This window comes from Patiria miniata, unplaced genomic scaffold (genome assembly GCF_015706575.1).
Source record: "Patiria miniata isolate m_02_andy unplaced genomic scaffold, ASM1570657v1 HiC_scaffold_19, whole genome shotgun sequence".
Lineage (NCBI taxonomy): Eukaryota > Metazoa > Echinodermata > Asteroidea > Valvatida > Asterinidae > Patiria > Patiria miniata.
In genome coordinates this window covers 6,200,510-6,220,813 of record NW_024037057.1, presented here as the reverse complement: position 1 = coordinate 6,220,813, position 20,304 = coordinate 6,200,510, and the positions used below count along the sequence as shown (strand labels likewise).

At 39.9% G+C, this 20,304-nt stretch overlaps 3 protein-coding genes across 4 annotated transcripts; 2 read left to right on the top strand and 1 right to left on the bottom strand.

The window, feature by feature from the left end:
• Nucleotides 1–161: 161 nt before the first annotated feature.
• On the bottom strand, nucleotides 162–2,053 carry LOC119725530 (placenta-specific gene 8 protein-like). The gene is made up of 4 exons (XM_038196955.1): nucleotides 1,813–2,053; nucleotides 1,347–1,434; nucleotides 765–904; nucleotides 162–290 (listed from the first exon to the last, which is right to left on the bottom strand). Exons 1-4 carry the CDS (start codon nucleotides 2,050–2,052, stop codon nucleotides 183–185), a joined length of 576 nt encoding a protein of 191 aa, XP_038052883.1. The 5' UTR covers nucleotide 2,053; the 3' UTR covers nucleotides 162–182.
• Nucleotides 2,054–6,120: 4,067 nt separating this feature from the next.
• Nucleotides 6,121–12,922, top strand: LOC119725528 (NPC intracellular cholesterol transporter 2-like). 2 transcript variants are annotated; one of them, XM_038196953.1, is made up of 4 exons: nucleotides 6,121–6,294; nucleotides 8,482–8,598; nucleotides 10,313–10,494; nucleotides 11,957–12,922. In XM_038196953.1, exons 1-4 carry the CDS (start codon nucleotides 6,204–6,206, stop codon nucleotides 12,038–12,040), a joined length of 474 nt encoding a protein of 157 aa, XP_038052881.1. In that variant the 5' UTR covers nucleotides 6,121–6,203; the 3' UTR covers nucleotides 12,041–12,922. The 2 variants fall into 2 exon arrangements, with proteins under 2 accessions (XP_038052881.1, XP_038052880.1); XM_038196952.1 differs by lacking the exon at nucleotides 6,121–6,294 and adding an exon at nucleotides 7,403–7,580.
• Nucleotides 12,923–13,097: 175 nt separating this feature from the next.
• Nucleotides 13,098–18,429, top strand: LOC119725527 (NPC intracellular cholesterol transporter 2-like). Its single transcript, XM_038196951.1, has 4 exons — nucleotides 13,098–13,500; nucleotides 14,084–14,200; nucleotides 15,745–15,926; nucleotides 17,564–18,429. The coding sequence occupies exons 1-4, from the start codon at nucleotides 13,263–13,265 to the stop codon at nucleotides 17,645–17,647; spliced, it is 621 nt and encodes a 206-aa protein (XP_038052879.1). The 5' UTR covers nucleotides 13,098–13,262; the 3' UTR covers nucleotides 17,648–18,429.
• Nucleotides 18,430–20,304: the final 1,875 nt, after the last annotated feature.

Genomic DNA, 20,304 nt, shown 5'->3' with positions numbered 1-20,304 from the left:
TTTGAAAAAAAAATGAAAGTGAGGCTAAGGACTCACTCCAATCACAAAACAGTCTGGCACCATCCCATTCAACAATTTACAATTCATGTAATAAATTCAGGGAACACGATCGAACATGGCTTCCTATAATGGTTGTGGTCGCACGTCCTTGGTTTGTATGATGCCTGTGTTTTGGGTGCGTCCTATGGTGCGGCACGACCTTCCCGGATGTTGTCGACCTCGCGAGAAATCTGGCAGAGAACGCACATGGGGCAACAACACGTGGTACAGCCATCGCCAGCCAGGGAACCCTGGGTAAAAAAAAATATATCTTTCACCTAGTTTTAAAAACTGAAAGTATACCCTTAAACACACAGACAGATACACGTGTTTCTTTGTGGACACCTTTTCGTTTGGTTCAGACAGGCTGGTGAAATGTGTTAATGCATAATGAATGGAGGATGTCTTCCATTGTCTTTCAATGATTTGATTGCGTCGCTAGATCATGTGGCTGAGCAGTGGTCGTTGCGTTAAACGATTTACAAATTTAAGTTATTACCAAAAAAAGATCAGCGCCAGCCGGGCGCTGTTTATCATCAGCTTTGGGTTACAAATAGAAGTGATCTCAAATGACATTGAATAAATGCAAAGAATCTTTGTTTTTAGGTTGACGTGAAGCTTCTTTTATTGCTCACTGAGACATTTAACATGTTTGTACACACACGCAAAAATGGCGCCATTCTATATAGCGCCCTCATTGGTTCAAATATAGCACACTCTTTTACCTGAATATTGTGACGTCCTCGTACGTAGGCCCTCATGACCACAGTGGCGTTAGCCAGGCAGCAAGGCGTGCAGCAAGACTCACCCATCTTGGACGCCACGTAACACTCGTAGCATGGGAAACAAAAGCAGGCACAAAGACCTGCAAATTAATAATGGGGTGTTTTAATGCAGGTATCCGCCATTATTGTGCTATAGTCAATGCTCTACATCATTATATTATTACCTCTACTCATTGGGTCAATGCAATTTAAGTTATGAAACATTCCGGGATGCCGCCTGGTGTATGGAAGATTTACCGCTAGCTACCTGTCGATCCCCATATTGGAAGTCCGAATGACAATGGGGACAGGGAACCAGATCACAATTCGCGTGAACCGATATAACCATTGACTTCCGAGTGACGTCACGACGTTGACAGAGACATTTCTTTGGCAATACACTTATACTAACATGAATGTCATTTGTAAAAGAGATAAGTTCAGAGAGACTCAGAGAGAGATCTCCGACATTTTGGCATGAAAACCAACACCGCTAGATGCATATGGGGCGAAACATGGTTGAAGTAAAAAAGGGTAACATACATCCACAGCAGCTTTCACAGCAGCCGCAGAGGGGGGTAGACCAGTCACGTGGTGCGCCTCTAGGGTACCGGAAATTCCCCTGTGCCAACTGTAATGGAAATCAAGGAAAGAAAAACTGTTTAGAATATTCATAGATATGTAGATTTTGTTGATTGGTTGCAGATGATTTTTTTGATGAAAGTGTGCTTCACAAAATAGGCTCTGCAGCAAAAATTACTTGACCGAATTTGGATATTTTGCTGTCATAATTCTTTTAAAAGAGTTCGTCATCGATTCGTACAGGTGGTTTGTGTCTCAAGGTGGTGGAGGTATGCCGTTCGGTTTTATTTTGGCTACCCTGTATATCACTGGTTTTCTTCTTCTTCTTTGAAAAACGTTCGGGACCAATAACCTTTTTGAAAGGCCGTCTATAGTGGAACATCTTTAAAAATCAGATTGGATTATTTTATGCAACATTCGTTCGTACTTGTATGATGGTAGTAGTCGTAGTTGGTTGATTGGTGACCACGGAATACGGTGATGGTATGGGCTGCATTGGTTGATTGGGGACCACGGAATACGGCGATGGTATGGGCTGCATTGGTTGATTGGGGACCACGGAATGCGGTGATGGTATGGGCTGCATTGGCACATGCAGAGGGTTATCAGTGCCCCCAATCGGCTCCAGCTTGGACTGGTTGGGTTGGTTTGTCACCATGGGCTCCATGTCTTGTTCCGGATCAACTCAGCCTTTTGTCTTTGAGAAAACAAATAACCCGGAAAGGGAGACATATATCATGGGGTGAGAACAATGTTAGAGGACAACCGATGAGAATTCATAAGCAACGAAAATTATTATCACAGAAAATGTCCTGGGAAAACAGTTTTAACAAATTTATTAGGCCTTAACCCCCATGTTTTTTTAGAGGACAATTTTGGCCATGCAAGTTATAAGGATCTTTAAAAAAAAATATACGCGAAGCAGAGAATGCGGCTTCTCAACAAAAAATCGATCAGGCCGGTTTAGGCAATACCGAATATGAAATACCACGAATGATAATTACCTAATAAACAGGAGATAATTTGTCAATTGTTCTTGTAAGCAACATGGGTCGAGTAGATGTACCAACGAAAATTAAACAAAGGAAAGAAAGGGATGTTATTTATTTGAAGCGTTTAGAATCACTTATAAGGCGTGTGTGCGGCATTACGGCATGGTAAGCCAAAGCAATGAAAACATCTAAAATTATGCGTTTCTATCGGTTGATAAAATATGTGTTACCATTTAGCACTCCAGACACAATAACCATATTAAATTATAAATGAAATTGTTCTGGTAATGATATTTTACAAGTTGGATGTCTTTAAAGCACTGGCATTCCTGGACATGTACGCGCAGCCAATTACTTTGTTTCGAACGCCACACAGTAAGCAACAGATGGAGTCCATTATCATAATTCATTGTAAAGCGAATCAATAGCAAAATCAATTTATGTGGTAGCGCTGTACGATAGACCCAATTTCAAGGATCTTTAATAAGTGTGTGTTTTTTACAACGTCACAAAAAAGGGCCTTTGCTGTTGCAAAGGAGTTGGTCAGTAAAATGGTAAAATACAGGGTCCAAGTCTTTGAGGAATTAATGTGAAATTTGACCATAGTATACACCTGGTGTAAATTAGCATAACCGATAAGATACACAATATTAACTGACTCTATATAAACAGTGTGTTAAAAATGAAAGGAAATCTTCGCTCAGCCCTTTCCCAACCGTTTTTGTTTGTGTTTTACTATTACAATGTATAGTCAATTACGCTTAAATTAAGAAGGTATAATTAAGTTGACGTTGCATGTTTTTCCCACTAGTTCTATACAACGACGCGTTTCTCCTCTAGCAATTTACCCATCTTTTGTTAAAATGCAACCAGCGTTACGTTTGCAGTACAAGAAATAGCCAATTTTATAGGGAAATCAGGTGTGCTTATTGTTTCAGGCCTGCCAACCCTTTTTCGAATGAAAGGCTCCCTTCCCCTGGAAAATCTACCTTCAGAGTTATTTTTTATATATGAGAATGTCTGAAAAAATATCCAAATCGCTTGCTAAATAACATTAAAATACACATAATTAAAACAATTTATCCATTGTTTAAACAATCAAGTCTACCCAACCACCATTTAAGACCTTTCTTTGCTTATTTATTCCATACACCGTCGCTGGTGGTCTCCAAGTCCAGTAAAATATCAAAATTCGTACTCACCTATATCTCCCAGAAATACTCGCCAGTAGACAGCGGCATTGATCTCCGTAATGATGATGCAGATGAGGTGTTTCTTACGCCCGGCATCTGGGCGTGCCAGCTCCATGATTACCAGCTCGTCGAACGATTGCGTGGACTCGGCGAAAGTGGGGATTCCCAGTCTCGTCGCAGCCTCCTCCTCCCGTGAAAGGTACATTACTGTACGCCTTTGCGGCGGGATTTTTTTTCGACACGAATCATGTACGTAAACAAGATTACCCACTCTTAACCCGGGGAGAGTGATGCGGTTGCATTTTATGCCTCAACAGCACCACACCCACCACCACACATGTTTACCTTACATATAACTACTGCGGACATTCCTTTATTTTCCTGTAGTTTCCCCTCGGTTAATTATCACCCACCAGACTCCCACCGGTCTTAAACAGAGTGTTTAATACCGACCGATCACATATTTGTTCCCATTCATAAATACCTTTTCGGTCCAAAAAAACTTTTTGGTTTAAAAATCAAAAAATGTCATAAACGTTGCCAACCATTTTGTTCAACAATTTTACATCATGTTTTACGAAACACCACTCTGACTATAATATGGAATGCCCCCTTATAAGGACATTTGCGTGCGCGTCGCGCGTACTGCGCGATGTTGCGCAAAACGCAGCTGGGATGGTGTAGCTTGAATTTCGGACCATATGAAATACTGATTCGCTGGTAGTACATTGCGCATGCATACGTACGTAAGTTTGAAATGAAACGTTAAAAGGCACCGGATTTCATGGGAGTCCAAATTTCATGTGACACTGGAAAAGTGTTAAAGACCAGCTAGCCATGTCTTTATCATCCGTTTATGACCGGCCACGTGACGGGCTCTCGACCAATAGGAATGCGTAAACTGTCTTAGGTATTTATGAATATAATGTTAATATCGCTGCCGTTGAGGGCGTATTTTTGCAAATTGATCGGGTCTTGTGTTTATCAGTCTGGTCAGGAATTCAAAAGTTAGGACATTTCACCTCGGTAAAAGAAACCAACAATTTTAATCATATCATTAGATTGTACACAAATTCACCAAAGACATGATTAAAAAAACATCTGAGCTTGTGAACACAGTATCATAGCTGTTATACCTAATATTTTTTTATACAATTCGTAGCCTGATGCACCCTGAACTTATGACTTTGTCACTAGAACAGCTGGAAGAAAAGATATTGGTTTTTCAGATGATTTATTGCGAGTATCAAAAGATCATTGTTTGCTTTTGGCCACTTCAAACAGAGATGCACTATAGAAAGGTCTCCTAAAATAACTTTGTTCAAAGTTATCCTCTGGACTTTGGGTAGTAATTATTATCGTAGATTTGACTCAAATCGAAATTAATTCAACTCGGTATCTCTACAAAAATCACAAAACCCCACGTATTTACATCTTGAAGCGCGACAAGTTACACTTATACGCGCCTACCGCTCAAAAATTAATGCCGCTGGTCTGTTTTATTCTATATATACATGTATGGTCTATATACCTTTATCATGCTGCACCTATTTTAGTCATGTTCTCTGTATCCAGTACTGAATGATAATGTTTGTTTTTTGGTACAAAAAGGAAACATACTATTTTCCTTCCAGCCTCACGAACGTTGATATTAATGGCAACGAAATCAAGATGGCCGCAACATGATGATAATGGTCTTTACGTATGCGCTATGCGTGCGTTTACTATATACGCAGTTCCACTCGCGCGCTCTAGACTAATGAAATTACATTACGATGTATAACAATGTTAAACATTGCACACATCGCAGTAAAAACATCACACACAAATATTGACAATCGAACTTATATAATTATTTGTGTATTTGCCGCTGTCTTCTCTGATTATACAAATCTAGATATGTGCTGATCTACGGAGTTAACAAACTTGGTTGCCATAATAATAAGAAGATAATAAGGAGCCGGATGGGAATTTCCCCGTGTTTTCTCCCAAAAGGGTTTTCGCGGGGTTTTCGCCCCTCCCGTAATCAGCGAGTATAGTTACAGCAATTTTTTTTTCTTTTCTTGATGTTACAAGATAGATCCAAATTTTTCGTGTTCACTGAATCAACCTAATAGTAAAGCATTCATACTGTACATCTAGTTATAATAGTTTTAAAATATATTGTATTTATAATATTTGCTTAACACCTATGCATTATTCAAATAATGTTTTATCTCACTATATTGAATTTTATTGTATTTGTAATGTATTGTATAATTATACATGTTTGTAGTCATTATTTATTGTATGCAGGGCCCCAATGGAAACCAGTTTTAAACTGTTTGGGCATACCCTGGGCAAAGAAATGGAATAAATAAATAAATATATTATAATTGCAAAACATTGAATTTTGCAACGTTTGACACGCCATAGTATGTGATAGCTAGCTGCACACGTACACACACATGAATGTTTCCTGCGCGAAATGGGGCCACAGTTCACCATTTCCGTCACCTGACTCGTCTCGTGATCAGGCTATCTTTATCATTGATCGTCTGCTTTCAGTTTCAGTCATGTCAGTGTGAGTAAACGCTGCAACAAATGAGCACATTTAAATTGAGGACAAGAAAATATTGGTAGTCCCGCGAAACATGTCGTCCACGATGCTCAAACTCTTTCTGCTTTTCACAGTTTTGAGCTTTTATCTGGCCAGTGGGCAAAAGGTCAAACCCCTGCCGTGTAGTAAGTATATCACTCACTTATACTGGTTCCTTTATTTTGTACAAACTACAATGTAGTTATGGACGATATGAACATGATGACCGTATATTGAAAAAGGTAGTGGATATTTAGCATGCTTATCCGGATCCGGCTTTCTTTTAGTAAACGATATCAAAGTTTGTGTTTTTGTGTCCCATATAAACGAATGTTTTGGAGGACACTTAACCTTGGATTTGATGAAACTTGGATGCAGTGACCCTTGGGTGGGATGACCTAATTCTTCATTAGATTACTAAGGTCAAAGGTCACGTAGAGGTCATTACAGGTCATTCAAATATGCTTCAAATATTTCTTTGTATAATGAATTTGATGGATTTTAATGTAGGCCTAACTTGGATGGAGTGATCCTTGGGTGGGGGTTCATGACAGTTTTTTTCAGAAATTGTAATTCAAAGGTCATCTAGGGGTCATTGATTTTGAGGTCGTTTGAAAATCACAAAATGTGTTTTTTTTCCCGACAGAATTGAATGAGTGTTCACTAACGTTGCTTAGAAAAGGTCTAGGGTTGATGATGATTAGTTTTAATGGTGTAATGTCAAAGGTCATCCAGGGGTCAATTGAGGTCATAACTCATAATGGAAAATGCTGTTGTTTCATAATAGAAAAGGTGTTCACTAATGTTACTGAGAATAAAGCTTTAGGGATGTTGATGTGTTGTTTTGCAGGTGTAATGTCAAAGGTCATCCAGGGTTCAATTCAGGTCATAACTCGAGATGGAGAAAATTGTGAAAATGCAATTGTTTCATAGAAACTAATACATTCCAGAGGCCAATCAATTCTTTAACTGAAAATGAACAGCTTCTACAAGAATAAGAACACAAAACATATAGGGATCGACCGCGAAAAATAAAAAGGCGACACGTGTTATCCGCGGATCACCTGTTTTATAGAACACATCAGATTATTTATTACGAGTATCAAAAGAGCTACTGTTTGCTTTTGGTACTTAAAACAGAGATAATTGTCCTAAATAAACTTTGTGCAAAGTTGTCCTCTGGACCTTGGGTAGAATGTCTAGCAATAGCCTTCGTCACTTGACTCGTCTCGTGATCTGGCCATCATTGATTGTCGGCTCTCAGTGGCAGTACACGCCACAAAAAAAAATAGCCCAAAATATTTTGTGGAAGAGACAAAATCGGTTGCCCGGAGGAACATGTCGTCGTCAACGATGTTCAAACTCTTTCTGCTTTCTGCAGTTTTGAGTTTTTATCTTTCCAGTGGTCAAAAGGTCAACCCCCTACCGTGCAGTAAGTAGATAAATACTTACTTCGATAAATATCTTTTAATTTGTAGTTATGGACGATGTGAACGTATGTAATAATACAGCAGTGTTCGTGGCGAAGGACCATTGTGACACGTAGTGAAGTTGTGCTAGATCAACAGAGTTAGAGGTGCTAGATCAACAGAGTTCGAGGTGCTTTGAAGGATTTCACATATTACGTTTAATTCTAATGGGACTCGGACTAAGCTTGTTTCTTCAACTGTACTATCATGAAACAGACGTTCAAAAGACAAGTGACCCAAATACTTATCGTAACTTCAATGCTTTGCTAAAATTACGAAGCAAAGGCCCACGATTTTTTTTGAAATCGCACAGCAAGCATCGTAATTTGCTACGATTTGTCATCGACCCCTTTACACTGTAAAAACTGTAGTGTTAATTTAACACCATTTGGTATCTATATAGGACAACACCAGTGAAATTTAACACCAGATGGTCGTATATAGATACCAAATGGTGTTAAATTAACACTCCAGTTTTTGCAGTGTACCTTGGAGGTATTTCATCCCGAATCACACTTTTCAAACAGGCTCAAAATGCAGTGCACGACCGTTGAAAATAATAACAACCCGTTTAAGAAATCTCCACGAAAATTAAGGAGTAGCACTCAATACGGGCGATTCCCAATAGTGCGCCTCCAAGAGTTTGCAACGCGTTGGCCAATCACAATGCGCGAAATCAGTCGACCTTTTCCAAACGCGCATTGGGTCGACAGATTTCGCGCATTGTGATTGGCCGACGCGTTGCAAACTCTTGGAGGCGCACTATTGGGAATCGCCCGTATTATTGAGTGGTCTTCACCCATGGTGTGCAATTCTCAATGTTTTTATTATTATTATTGTTATTGTTTTTATATTGCTTTACAGAGGGCGTGACGCAAGATGCTACCGTGAGTGAGGTCGATATCATGCCCTGTCCGAAGTTCCCTTGCCAGTTCAAGAGGGGAACCAATGTTAGCGTAGCAATAACCTTCACTTTGAACGGTAAGTAATAAACTCCCTTTTATGAAAAAAGTCAACTTGTACTAAAAAAAGCCCGCAGTTTAGGTAAGAAAAATATATAATGACTCAACCCTGACACCAGCCGGCTCTATATGAAACTGTTATCACACGATAGTTAATTTGACCTCGCATCAAAGTACCATCTAATAGGTCCGAGGGTTCATCATCGATTGCACCGACCTGGGCCCAATTTCATAGAGCTGCTTAAGCAGAAAATTTGCTTAAGCACGAAAAAACATTGCTTGGTAAAATTAGGTTACCGGCCAAAACTCCATGTGATGTACATTGCTTGTGACTGGTATTTAGCTGTTGTTTACTTAGCATAACAATCGCATGGAGTTTTGGCCGGTAACCTGATTTTATTCAGCAAGACGTTTTTGTGCTTAAACAAATTTTGTGCTTAAGCAGCTCTATGAAATTGGCCCCTGAACATGCATAACGGCTTAGTGGCATGAACAAGTGCGCTTTATGAGACTCCGGTATTATTATAGGACGGAATTGATGTCTGGCAGTAAATAATTCGAAATTTGTAAAAGTATTAATTAAATAACAACACATACGCCGATGTCTCATTCAAAAGTTAGTAACTTTTGTATTTCTAGAAAAATAGCAATTTGAAAAAAAAAAATATATTTTTGGGAGGAGTCTAAACTCGAAAATAGAATGTTGAATGGAATTTTAAATGCTTTGTAGATTGTAATTAATCCGAACACATCTTGGCCCGATTTTCTAGAGCTCTGCATGCCAAGCACATGTCAATTTAAAAACGATGAACATCGCCTGACAACATTTTGCCGGCAAGTGTAATTGTTGATTTTACTAAATTTAATGTTAGGTTTTTACCCTCCAGTGACGTATTTTACAAACAGATACACTTTTAGAGCAGAGTGGCTCCCGGGCCGTGCAATTATCATGGAGTGTCACGGCCCAGCGGTTACGAGCACCGGACTCAAGTTCTGGTGTTTCGGATCAGCAGGGTGTGGGTTCGAGTCCCGGTCTTGACACTTGTGTCCTTAAGCAAGACACTTAACCATTATTGCTTCGTCCTTCGGATGGGAGTAAAGCCGATGTAGGTCCCGTGCGTTGTGTAATGCACGTAACAATTATCGGTAGGAGAAGGGGTTTGCCACGGTGTTTCTGGCAGTGGCTGCTTTTAATAAGCGCCTTGTAAACCCTTGTAAGGTGCTACATAAAATGGGTCTCATGTCTCAAATACTTCATTGACCTGACTGTAAAATAAATTCATATGCATTAGCGCCTTGAGTATCTAATTGTTGGTAGATAAGTGCCTTTTTCAGAGGTTTGCAGACGACCCCCCCCCCCAAAAGGAGGATTTTTTTGGTTGGATTTTCGCTCGTACCCCCACCCTGCAAACAGGACGCTGGTCAGGGATGACGTCATTTGAGCTCTTATTGGATAGATTTCCGTGACCTGTGACGTAGAACGCGTCACACAAACTAGCTTCCGGTGCCCATCATGCGTAGCGCGCGCTAGCTGCATGCGAAAGTCAAGCTGTACTTCCTTCACAAGATTCTGTGAAGCTCATCAGCCCTTACCAGCGCCCTGTTTGCAGGGCGGGGGGTACTACCGAAGGTTGGATTAAAACCCACAAGTTGAAAAGTAACCTCGAATTTGTTGAAGAGCAAGGGGAACACAGATATAATTTTTATTTTATTTTAATTTTTTTTCCGACCAGCGGGAGCCACCACCGCATCCAGTGCCACGACCGTGGTCCACGGTATCATCGGTGGAGTGTCTGTGCCCTATCCCACGGCCTACACCGACGCCTGCAAAACCACCGGTATCCACTGCCCGCTGGCACCTGGGGTCAAGAACGTGTACAAGGCGCAGCTGTTTGTGAAACCTGAGTACCCGACGGTAGGATTAAATTGGGTCCTATACGTTGGGTTAAAAAATAGGTAGATCTGCCAAGCTGGGTTCTCACAATTATCTGCATTATGAAATGTCCCGGGTCATATATTGACCCGGAATCCGGGTCCTATTGGGCCATACACTTTTCAAAATGACACAATTCCGAACGACCATGACACTCTCTCTGGTGAAAATGACCCGGAAAATGAGTTAAACTAGTGTTAATTTGACCATTTTTTTACGTGTCAGTTTGACACGGACAAGTGTCATTTTGATCTGGTTTTGTCTCAAAATGACACATTCTCGGGTCAAACTGACACTTTCCTGGGTCAATTTGGTGATCCGTGAAATGAGTCAAATGAGAGTTATTTAGACCCAGAAAAGTGTCATTTAGACCCGGAATAGCGTCAATTTGACCTGAAACAGTGTCAGGCCCAATGGACCCAGATTCCGGGTCAAATCTTACCATGGAATTGGCCTGCATGTGGGTGACGACTCAGCCTCGCTTTGGTTCCAGTATGGCGATCCGTTCAAACAGTTCAGGTGAGCTTGTAGTGCGCAGTCGTGAGTTATGTCACGAATATCCACTAAGTTGACCAATGGCCTTCAATCGAACTTGCCTGATATGTAGCCTATCAGCCAGTGCTGTAGTAAACACACTCTTTATCACAAAGCTTTCAGATATACCTTGAACTATTTGCGTACTTCTCGAACGTGGATCGAACGCCTAAAGTTCTCTTTGCGTTTTTGTTTTATTATCTGGAGAGGTTGTTTAACTTGTTATATACCCGTTATCTATTCGGTTAAATAGGTTTACGTACCTGTTAAGTATATGGAACGATAAACCAAGTCGAACTTGACTTTACACAAATTAAATTCAAACTTAACGAGGCATTTTGGAGTCGATTAAAAAAATTTAGTTCAATAACCATTTCTAGTCAAGAATGTTGACTGGAAAAAAAATATATATATAATGAAATGAAATATAGTTGAAAGCTAGAACGATCGGGTGTATTGCCTAAAACAAATTCAAAGAAATATAAGTCAGGACTTCAATACTTCAGAATTAAGCTCCGAATTTAATGACGTCATCTGGTATCTACTATCCGGTTCGTTAGTGACTTCGTCATACGCGCACGCACCACTGATTACAAGCGTCCATTGGCTAAACACTCAAGTTGCGTTAACTTCCGGTTCCATTCTCGCTGTGCTATACTGTGTGAAGTACGCATGGCTAAGTTGAGATGACGTCACACTAACGAACCGGATAGCTTCTTTGTGGTACTTGTAGTACGTAAATGTGATTTCAACCAGAAATGCCCGAGTCAGAACGGCTGCAAATGTCCATAGTCCCTTTTTTTTTTTAAATTTAAGCAACGGTCTATTTCTGATGCATGTTATGGGCATTGCAAGAACCATTTTGATAGAGATGACCGTGTATTGATTTCGCCTACCTTCTATTTCACAGGTCAATCTGTACGCGAAATGGGAGCTTCAAGACCAAACGAAGGCGGACATCTTTTGCTTCGAGATTCCTGCTGTGATCGTCTAATGCTGTTCACACATAGAGATGACGATATCAGACTTTAATCCGAGCATTCCACGCGATCGTGTAAATTTTGCAGGCTAATTTTTCCTACCTTAAAACCCAACCAGCAAAAGGTGTGAAAACGAACGTTTTCTGTGACGCCTTGTGACATTAGATCCCTTAAACTAATACACTTCACCCAAAACTAGTTGGCACCTGCAGTCTCCTGATGACGTCACACGAACAGGGCATGCCATGGGAAACGTTAGTGTTATCATCAGGAACACATATTACTTAAAAGAAGAGAATTATTTCCCATGGTGTCACCCACAGCGTCCAATTCTTACCTCACCATGCAAACCTTCAAAATCTAATTAAACAAAAAGTAATGTCTTTGTTAATAAATTTGGTAAATTTGGGGAAATTTATTTGTACTAAACACTCCATAGTCCAAGCGCGCATGACTCTTTTGTCTCGAGCCAATAGTAACATGTTCGATGGATTTATTGGAAAATGGTGTCAGTTTTCTCATTGTGTTTCTAATTACAAGGATCCTTTACTTAATCTTCGCATGGCAACAGAGGCCTTCACATAACACTGTGTATCCTGAAAGAAAATCTTGCTGGTTTTTATAATCAAAAGATGTGTATCCTGAAAGAAAATCTTGCTGCTTTTTAAAATCAAAAGTCACCATTTATCGAACTGAAAATATACTGAGCAATTAATCCACTTAGATTACTATAGGACTGAGCGTAAACATCTGAAATTATTCGCTTTTATGACGTGCTTTTGGAAAGATAGTAATTTGTGCCGCATCATCCATTTCAATCCATTAACATGAGAAAAGAGTCTTTAAAATATTATTCTTAATTGGCCAATTATTAATAAAGAATAACAAGCAACTCAGTCGAGTAATGTTTTAGGAAAGCTTTGTAATTATTTTCACAGTATTTTACATACAAGACAATTAAAGAAAGTCGATGATTAGAACGATGCCAACATCGTGTTGTTTTGAAGATGTAATGTCAAAGGTCATCCAGGTGTCAATTTAGGTCATAACTCGAGATGGAGAAAATTATTGTGAAAATGCAATTGTTTCATAGAACTAATACATTCCATTCGACGCGACACATCAGATTATTTATTACGAGTATCAAAAGAGCTACTGTTTGCTTTTGGTACTTAAAACAGAGATAATTGTCCTAAATAAACTTTGTGCAAAGTTGTCCTCTGGACCTTGGGTAGAATGTCTAGCAATAGCCTTCGTCACTTGACTCGTCTCGTGATCTGGCCATCATTGATTGTCGGCTTTCAGTGGCAGTACACGCCGCAAAAAAAAAATTGCCCAAATTATTTTGTGGAAGAGACAAAATCGGTTGCCCGGAGGAACATGTCGTCGTCAACGATGTTCAAACTCTTTCTGCTTTCTGCAGTTTTGAGTTTTTATCTTTCCAGTGGTCAAAAGGTCAACCCCCTACCGTGCAGTAAGTAGATACATACTTACTTCGATAAATATCTTTTATTTGTAGTTATGGACGATATGAACGTTTAAGAAATGAATGAAGTATATAGGCCTAACTATACACCAGTGTTCGTGGCGAAGGACATATTGCGATACGTAGTAAAGTTGTGCTAGATCAACCGAGTTAGAGGTGCTTTGAAGGATTTCACATATAACGTTTAATTCTGAATGTAATTCTTCGATTGTAATATCATGAAACAGACGTTCAAAAGACAAGTGACCCACAGACTTATCGTTACTTCAATGCTTTGCTAAATTTACGAAGCAAATGCCCACGATTTTTTGGGAAGTCGCACAGCAAGCATCGTAATAAGCTACGATGTGTCATCGACCCCCTTTACCTTGGAGGTATTTTATCCCGAATCACACTTTTCAAACAGGCTCAAAATGCAGTGAACGGACGTTGTCAATAATGACAACCCCTTTGAGAAATCTCCACGAAAATTAATGAGTAGCACTCAGTTCTTCAGTGGTCTTCACCCATAATTGGCAATTCTCAATGTTTTTATTATTATTATTGTTATTGTTTTTATATTGCTTTACAGAGGGCGTAACGCAAGATGCTACCGTGAGTGAAGTCGATATCATGCCCTGTCCGAAGTTCCCTTGCCAGTTCAAGAGGGGAACCAATGTTAGCGTAGCAATAACCTTCACTTTGAACGGTAAGTAATAAACTCCCTTTTATGAAAAAAAGTCAACTTGTACTTAAAAAACAACAAGCGCAGTTTAGGTAACAAAATATAATGACTCAACCCTGCCACCAGCCGGCTCTATATGAAACTGTTATTTAATGATAGTTAATTTGACCTCGCATTAAAGTACCATCTAATAGTCCGAGGGTTCATCATCGATTGCTCCGACCTTAACATGCATAACGGCTTAGTAAAATACGTCACTGGAGGGCAAAAACCCAACAATAAATTCAGTAAAATCAACAATTACACCTGCCGGCAAAATTGTCATGCGATATTTATCGTTCATGACATGTGCTTGGCAGAGCTCTAGAAAATCGGGCCAAGATGTGTTCGGATTAATATTAATCTACAAAACATTCAAAGTTCCATTCAACATTCTATTTTCGAGTTGATTCCTCCCAAAATAATTTTTTTTTCCAAATTGCTATTTTTCTAGAAATACAAAAGTTATTCGCTTTTGAAAGAGACATCGGCGTATGTTTTGTCATTTCATTTATACTTTTTACAAATTTCGAATTATTTACTGCCAGACATTAATTCCGTTCTATAATAATACTGGAGTCTCATAAAGCGCACGTATCTACAAACAATTAGATACTCAAGTCGTTAATGCATATGAATGTATTTTACAGACGGGTATTTGAAGTATTTGAGACATGGGACCCATTTTGTGTAGCACCTTACAAGGGTTTACAAGGCGCTTAAAGCAGCCACTGCCAGAAACACCGTGGCAAACCCCTTCTCCTACCGATAATTGTTACGTGCATTACACAACGCACGGGACCTACTTCGGCTTTACGTCCCATCCGAAGGACGAAGCAATAATGGTTAAGTGTCTTGCTTAAGGACACAGGTGTCAAGACCGGGACTCGAACCCACACCCTGCTGATCCGAAACACCAGAGCTTGAGTCCGGTGCCCTTAACCGCAGGGCCATGACACTCCATGATAATGCACGGCCCTGCAGCCACTCTTCTCTAAAAGTGTATCTCTTTGTGGCATGAACAAAAGCCTTTTTCAGAGGTTTGCAGACAACCCCACCCCCCCCAAAAAAAAGGAGGAGGAGGTTTTTTGGTTGAATTTTCGCTCGTACCCCCACCCTGCAAACAGGACGCTGGTCAGGGATGACGTCATTTGAGCTCTCATTGGACAGATTTGCGTGACCTGTGACGTAGAACGCATCACACAAACTAGCTTCCGGTGCCCATCATGCGTAGCGCGCGCTAGCTGCATGCGAAGGTCAATCTATACTTCCTTAACAAGATTCTGTGAAGCTCATCAGCCCTTACCAGCGCCCTGTTTGCAGGGTGGGGGGTACTACCGAAGGTTGGATTAAAACCCACAAGTTGAAAAGTAACCTCGAATTTGTTGAAGAGCAAGGGAAACACAGATATATATATATATATATATATATATATATATATATATATATATATATATATATATATATATATATATATATATATATATATATATATATATTTTTAATTTTCTCTTTTTTTTTCCGACCAGCGGGAGCCACCACCGCATCTAAAGCCACGACCGTGGTCCACGGTATCATCGGTAAAGTGGATAGGCCCTATCCCACGGCGTTCACCGACGCCTGCAAAACCACCGGTATCCACTGCCCGCTGGCACCTGGGGTCAAGAACGTGTACAAGGCGCAGCTGTTTGTGAAACCTGAGTACCCGCCGGTAGGATTAAATTGGGTCCTATACGTTGGGTTAAAAAATAGGTAGATCTGCCAAGCTGGGTTCTCATAATTATCTGCATTTTGAAATGTCCCGGGTCATATATTGACCCGGAATCCGGGTCCTATTGGGCCATACACTTTTCCAGGTAAAAATGACACAATTCCGAACGACCATGACACTTTCTCTGGTGAAAATGACCCGGAAAATGAGTTAAACTAGTGTTAATTTGACCATGAGACGTGTCAGTTTGACACGGACAAGTGTCATTTTGATCCGATTTTGTGTCAAAATGACACATTCTCGCTTCAAACTGACACTTTCCTGGGTCAATTTGGTGACCCGTAAAATGAGTCAAAGGAGTGTTATTTAGACCCAGAAAAATGCCATTTTGACCCGGAATAGTGTCAATTTGACCCGGAACAGTGTCAAGCCCAATGGACCCGGATTCCGGGTCAAATCTTACCATGGAATTGGCCTGCATGTGGGTGACGACTCAGCCTCGCTTTGGTTCCAGTATGGCGATCCGTTCAAACATTTCAAGCGAGATGGTGCCTGTAGTGCGCAGTCGTGAGTTACGTCACGAATGGGCCGACCAATGGGCCTCAATCGAACTTGCCCGATATGAAGCCTATCAGCCAGTGCTGTAGTAAACACACTCTTTATCACAAAGCCTTCAGATATACCTTGAACTATTCGTGTACTTCTCGAACGTGGATCGAACGCCTAAAGTTCTCTTTGCGTTTTTGTTTATATACCCGTTATCTATTTGGTTCAATAGGTTTACGTACCCGTAAAGTATACAGTACGATAAACCAAGTCAAATTTGACTTTAAACAATCTAATTCAACTTAACGAGGCATTTGGAGTCGACTAAAAAAATTAAGTTCCATAACCATTTCTAGTCAAGAATGTTGACTTGGGAAAAAATATATATACTGAAATGAAATACAAATGAATTGTGGAAAGCTGGAACGATCGGAGGGTATTTCCGAAATTTCATCATTTTCAAAGAAATATAAGTCAGGATTTCAATACTTCAGAATTAAGCTCCGAATTTAATGACGTCATCAGGTATCTGCTATCCGGTTCGTTAGTGACGTCGTCATACACGCGTACGCACCACTGATTACAAGTGCCCATTGGCTAAACACTCAAGTTGCGTTAACTTCCGGTTCCATTCGTGCTATGCTACACTGTGTGAAGTACACATGGCTAAGTTGAAATGACGTCACACTAACGAACCGGATAGCTTTTTTTGTGCTTCACCACTTGAAGTACGTAAATGTGATTTCAATCAGCCATGCATCACATTATTTTGTTAAAATGATTAAGCCCCTTCTCTTAGCGATAAAAGTTACTGGGTTCTTTTACGTGCATTGCATTACACAACACACGGGACCTACAGCTTTACGTCCCATTCGAAGGATGAAGCAATAATGGTTAAGTGCCTTGCTTAAGGGCACAAGTGTCCACCCCGGCTCGACCCACGCCACTATTGCCTCTGAAACACCAGATCGTGAGTCCGGTGCTCTTAACCGCTAGGCCATGACACTCCATTTCTGATGCATGGGCATTGCAAAGTCCATTTTGACAGAGATATAACCGTGTCTTGATGCTGCCTACCTTCTATTTCACAGGTCAATCTGTACGTGAAATGGGAGCTTCAGGACCAAACGATGGCGGACATCTTTTGTTTCGAGATACCTGCTATGGTCGTCTAAATGCTGCTTACGCTTAGAGATGACGAAATCAGAATTTAATCCTAGCATTCCATGCGATCGTGTAAATTTTGCAGGCTAATTTTTCCTACCTTAATTACAACCCATTCAACAAAAGGTGTGAAACAAACGTTTTTTGTGACACCTTGTGACATTAGATCCCTTAAACTAATACACTTCACCCAAGACTAGTTGGCACCTGCAGTCTCCTGATGAAGTGAGGAGACTGCAGGTCAAAGACAAACAAAAAGTAATGTCTTTGTTAATAAATTTGGTAAATTTTGGGAAATTTATTTGTACTAAACACTCCATAGTTCGAGCGCGCATGACTCTTTTGTCTCAAGCCAATAGTAACATGTTCGATGGATTTATTGGAAAATGGTGTCAGTTTTCTCTTTGTGTTTCTAATTACAAGGATCCTTTACTTAATCTACGCATGGCAACATAGGCCTTCACATTACACTGTGTATCCTGAAAAAAAATCTTGCTGCTTTTTAAAATCAAAAGTTGTGTATCCTATCCTGAAAGAAAATCTTGCTGCTTTTTAAAATCAAAAGTCACCATTTATCGAACTGAAAATATACTGAGCAATTAATACACTTAGATTACTTATACTACTGAAAGTGAACATCTGAAATTATTCGCGTTTATGACGTGCTTTGGGAAGATAGTAATTTGTGCCGCATCATCCATTTTCAATCCATTAACAAGAGAAAATAGTCGTGAAAATATTATTCTTTATAATTGGTCAATTATTAATAAAGAATAACAAGCACCTCAGTCGAGTTAGCTTTGTAATTTTTTACGGTATTTTATATACAAGACAATTAAAGAAAGTCAATGATTAGAACGATGCCAACAAAATGAAGTCGATTTTAATTTGCCACTGTTCTTTATTTCCAGAAAACAATTCAAACTAAATCATGTGAACAAGATCTGTGTATGTCGTGGAAAAGGCAATATGCATCCTATTGAATGTAACCATGGGGCTTTCCGACCGGTGGAAGCAGATACTTATATGTGTACGGGCGTGATGTATCGGCCACTGTAGTTTTTTGGGGTGAAAGAACTGAAGCAATTTCGTTCACTGACAAGTATAGTGGCCGATGGTGCCATCTTTGTATAGCTATAACCCGTACTTCCGGTGTCCGTCCAAAACATCCGTGATAAACGTACTCGGAATTTATCACAAGGAAATCTTACAGCACAAAATGAGCTTACACCTCTATGTTCCGACACACCTATGTTCCGACACCTTTATGGTCCGACACCCCCATGTTCCCACACCCCTATGCTCCGACACCCCTATGCCCGACTGCACATATTCCTATTCCTAACCCTAACCCTAACCGGGAGTAACATAATCTTATGTGTGGATTGTCGGAACACAGGGGTGTCGGAACATAAGAGCAGTCACCCAAAAGAATGTGTTCACATCACAAAGCTACCATATTTTACTTGATGTACAGCCTGTCTCAAAAAAAAGGGTACAATCGAAAACGATTTTTTTTTTCAATATTAAATCTCAACATAAGTAAGTCGTTTTGAGCATCACATTAAAGAAAAAAGACCAGGCTTTCCAATACTTTTTGTTTCATCTCATTTGCTTTTGTCAATCCAGAGATAACTCCAGCTTACTGCGGAACACAAAAATCGAGTTTGTTTCTTTTGCCAAGTTGCAATCTTTTGTGAGCTTCAAGACAGCATGGCACAGTACTCGAAACAACTCTGCCCATGCATAAAAGTGGCACAAAATCGATTTTGGTGTATCGCACTAAATTGATTATATCTCTGAATTGACAAACGCAAATACGATCAAACAAACACTATTGGAAAGCCCAGTCTTTGTTCGTTGATATTATGCCAAGTAAGAATGACTTATTTTAAAATTTCATATTTAGCCAATTTTTTCTGATTGTACCATTTTTTTTGAGACAGGCTGTATACACGACTAAGTTCAGCACCTGGACTTTGCATGTCTAGTTAAAAACCGAGGGCCACGTAAACACCCGTGTTGGTTCAAAAACAAGGAACGGGTAACATCGGAAATCTTTTAAATTAAAACATTAATAATCTCCACAAATGTTACTTGAATATTACTAGTCTCGTTAGAATCTCCATTATCAAATTTAATATCATTGAATGATGCCCTTACAAATTAAGCGGTCGTGCAAGCAATCTATATTTTTCCACATTTTCGGCCACTGGTATTGTGTTTAATTGTCACACAAAGCTGATGGGTGGACTCATATTTTAACGTGTTATAAAAAAAACCGGAAGGCATGTCTGCGCAAACCTAATATTTCAAGAACCATTTAGTTGCGAACCTACTGAAAAAAAACCGCTAACTATTCCAACGCAGAAAAAAGTGGACAAGGCAAACACATTTACCAACAATAAATATAGCAAAAATCATTAGAATTCACCTTATCGATGAAACAGAATTTAGGAAGGTCAGGGTTTAATTTTTTAAATAATTTTGGTCCTAATAATGAGGATGATAAGGCAACATGATAACTTTCGTTCACCGCCAGAGGGCGTCCTTGTTTAGGAAAAAGGCCAATTTACTGTCACCAATACTAATGTGGAGCGCATCCCTGGGCCGTACGTGTGTGATTGGACGCAGTGTCAATCGCTGTCACCAATTCAATGTATTGGCC